At 40.2% G+C, this 1916-nt stretch overlaps 1 protein-coding gene across 1 annotated transcript; it reads left to right on the top strand.

Moving 5' to 3' along the window:
• Positions 84 to 1815, top strand: LOC107637490 (probable xyloglucan galactosyltransferase GT14). The gene has a single exon (XM_016340900.2). The coding sequence runs from the start codon at positions 293 to 295 to the stop codon at positions 1745 to 1747; it is 1455 nt and encodes a 484-aa protein (XP_016196386.1). The 5' UTR covers positions 84 to 292; the 3' UTR covers positions 1748 to 1815.

Raw genomic sequence — 1916 nt, forward strand, 5'->3', positions numbered from 1 at the left:
TTTAAAATTATAAATATTAAAAACAAAGTATATATTTTACACTTATATTTATTTAACTAATATCTTTTAAACACTTGTTCACCGGTGAATGATAACATTCTATCGTTGAGTTTTGACTACCCATCTTTGTCTAATTGTCTTTATGACCGAATCATCCCGAAAAGCTGAGTGAGATACTGAGATTGCATTTTTCCCACACTTGACAACCTTGCCTACACGTTTCTCTCCCAGTTTACCACTTTAACTACTTAAAGAGACCCTCTCCTCCTCCTCCTCCTTTTGTGATGATCAAATGGAAAAGCCATCAATAATGATCTCAAGAACCTGCTGCTACGATCACCAACTCCGCTTTGCAACCCTCATCTCTCTCCTCTTATGTACCATAATCGTAACACACTTCAATCATTCTCCTTCACTTGAACTAGTATTCAACAACAATGGAGAACAAGTAGATCCATGCCATGGCAGGTACGTTTACGTTCACCACCTTCCCCCTCGCTTCAACCGCTACTTGATTGACCACTGCGATTCTCTAACCAGAGGAACCGATAAGCCCAACATGTGTCCGTACATGAAAAACATGGGCTTCGGCCCAAAACTCGATTCTTCCGGTTCCAAATCGCCAGAGCTTTTCACGAACAGCAATTGGTATGAAACAAACCAATTCTCATTAGAGCTCATCTTTCATCACAAGATAAAAAATTACAAGTGTTTGACGAACGACTCGTCGGTAGCTTCGGCGATTTTCGTTCCGTTCTACGCCGGCCTCGACGTCAGTAGATTCCTTTGGGTCTCTAATCTGACGGTCAGGGATGCTTCTGGAAGAGACCTTGTTAGCTGGCTTTCGTGTCAAAAGGAGTGGAAAAGAATGTGGGGAAGGGACCATTTCGTAATTTCCGGGAGGATTTCTTGGGACTTCAGAAGACAACATAATACTTTGTCGGATTGGGGAAGCAACTTTAGATTCTTACCGGAATCCATGAACATGTCAATGCTGGCCGTGGAGGGAAGCTCATGGAACAATGATTACGCTGTTCCATATCCAACCTCGTTCCATCCATTGAAAGAAAGCGAAATTGTTGAGTGGCAGAGGAAGATCAGGAACAGAGAGAGGCCTCACTTGTTCACCTTCACCGGCGCCCCTAGGCCTGAAATCGAGGATTCCATTAGAGGAAAAGTGATACAACATTGTAGAAGCTCGCGTGCTTGCAAATTCATTGATTGCAGCTATGGCATTGGTAAAGAAAAATGTGAGGATCCTGTTAACGTTATAATGGAGTTTGGGGATTCAGTGTTCTGTTTACAGCCTCCGGGTGATTCTTACACAAGAAGGTCGATTTTCGATTCAATGGTGGCTGGTTGTGTTCCGGTTTTCTTCCACCCTGGCACGGCTTATTCGCAGTACCGATGGAATTTACCGCAGAATCGAACCAAGTATTCAGTTTATATACCTGTGAGGGATGTGAAAGAATGGAATGAGAAAAATATTAGTGTGGAGAAGGTGTTAATGGCGATTCCAGAGGATGAGGTAGTTGCATTGAGAGAGGAGGTTATTAAACTGATTCCAAGTATAATTTATGCAGATCCAAGGTCTAACATTGAAGATGCATTTGATTTGGCAGTTAAAGGGATTCTTGAAAGGATAGAGAGAGTGAGGGAAGCAATTAGGAATGGGAGAGATCCTAGCGTTGGTTTTGCTGATGAAGATCATTACAAGTACACATTTTCTGATCATAATCATAGCTAAAGTACTTACTGAACCTGTTTTATAATATTCTTCATTATTATATATAGAGTTTAATTTTGATATGTTGACAGTGTAAAGCGTTTTACACCATCGTATAATTATATAGGTTTTTTTAGAATAATTATTTACGTAATTAATATAAAAAATAATTATTATTATTGGTCTGACA

The sequence above is a fragment of the Arachis ipaensis genome, chromosome B04 (genome assembly GCF_000816755.2).
Source record: "Arachis ipaensis cultivar K30076 chromosome B04, Araip1.1, whole genome shotgun sequence".
Lineage (NCBI taxonomy): Eukaryota > Viridiplantae > Streptophyta > Magnoliopsida > Fabales > Fabaceae > Arachis > Arachis ipaensis.

Coding starts and splice junctions, on each gene's coding strand:
- LOC107637490 (XM_016340900.2), top strand. CDS start 293: ATGGAAAAGCCATCAATAATGATCTCAAGAACCTGCTGCTACGATCAC.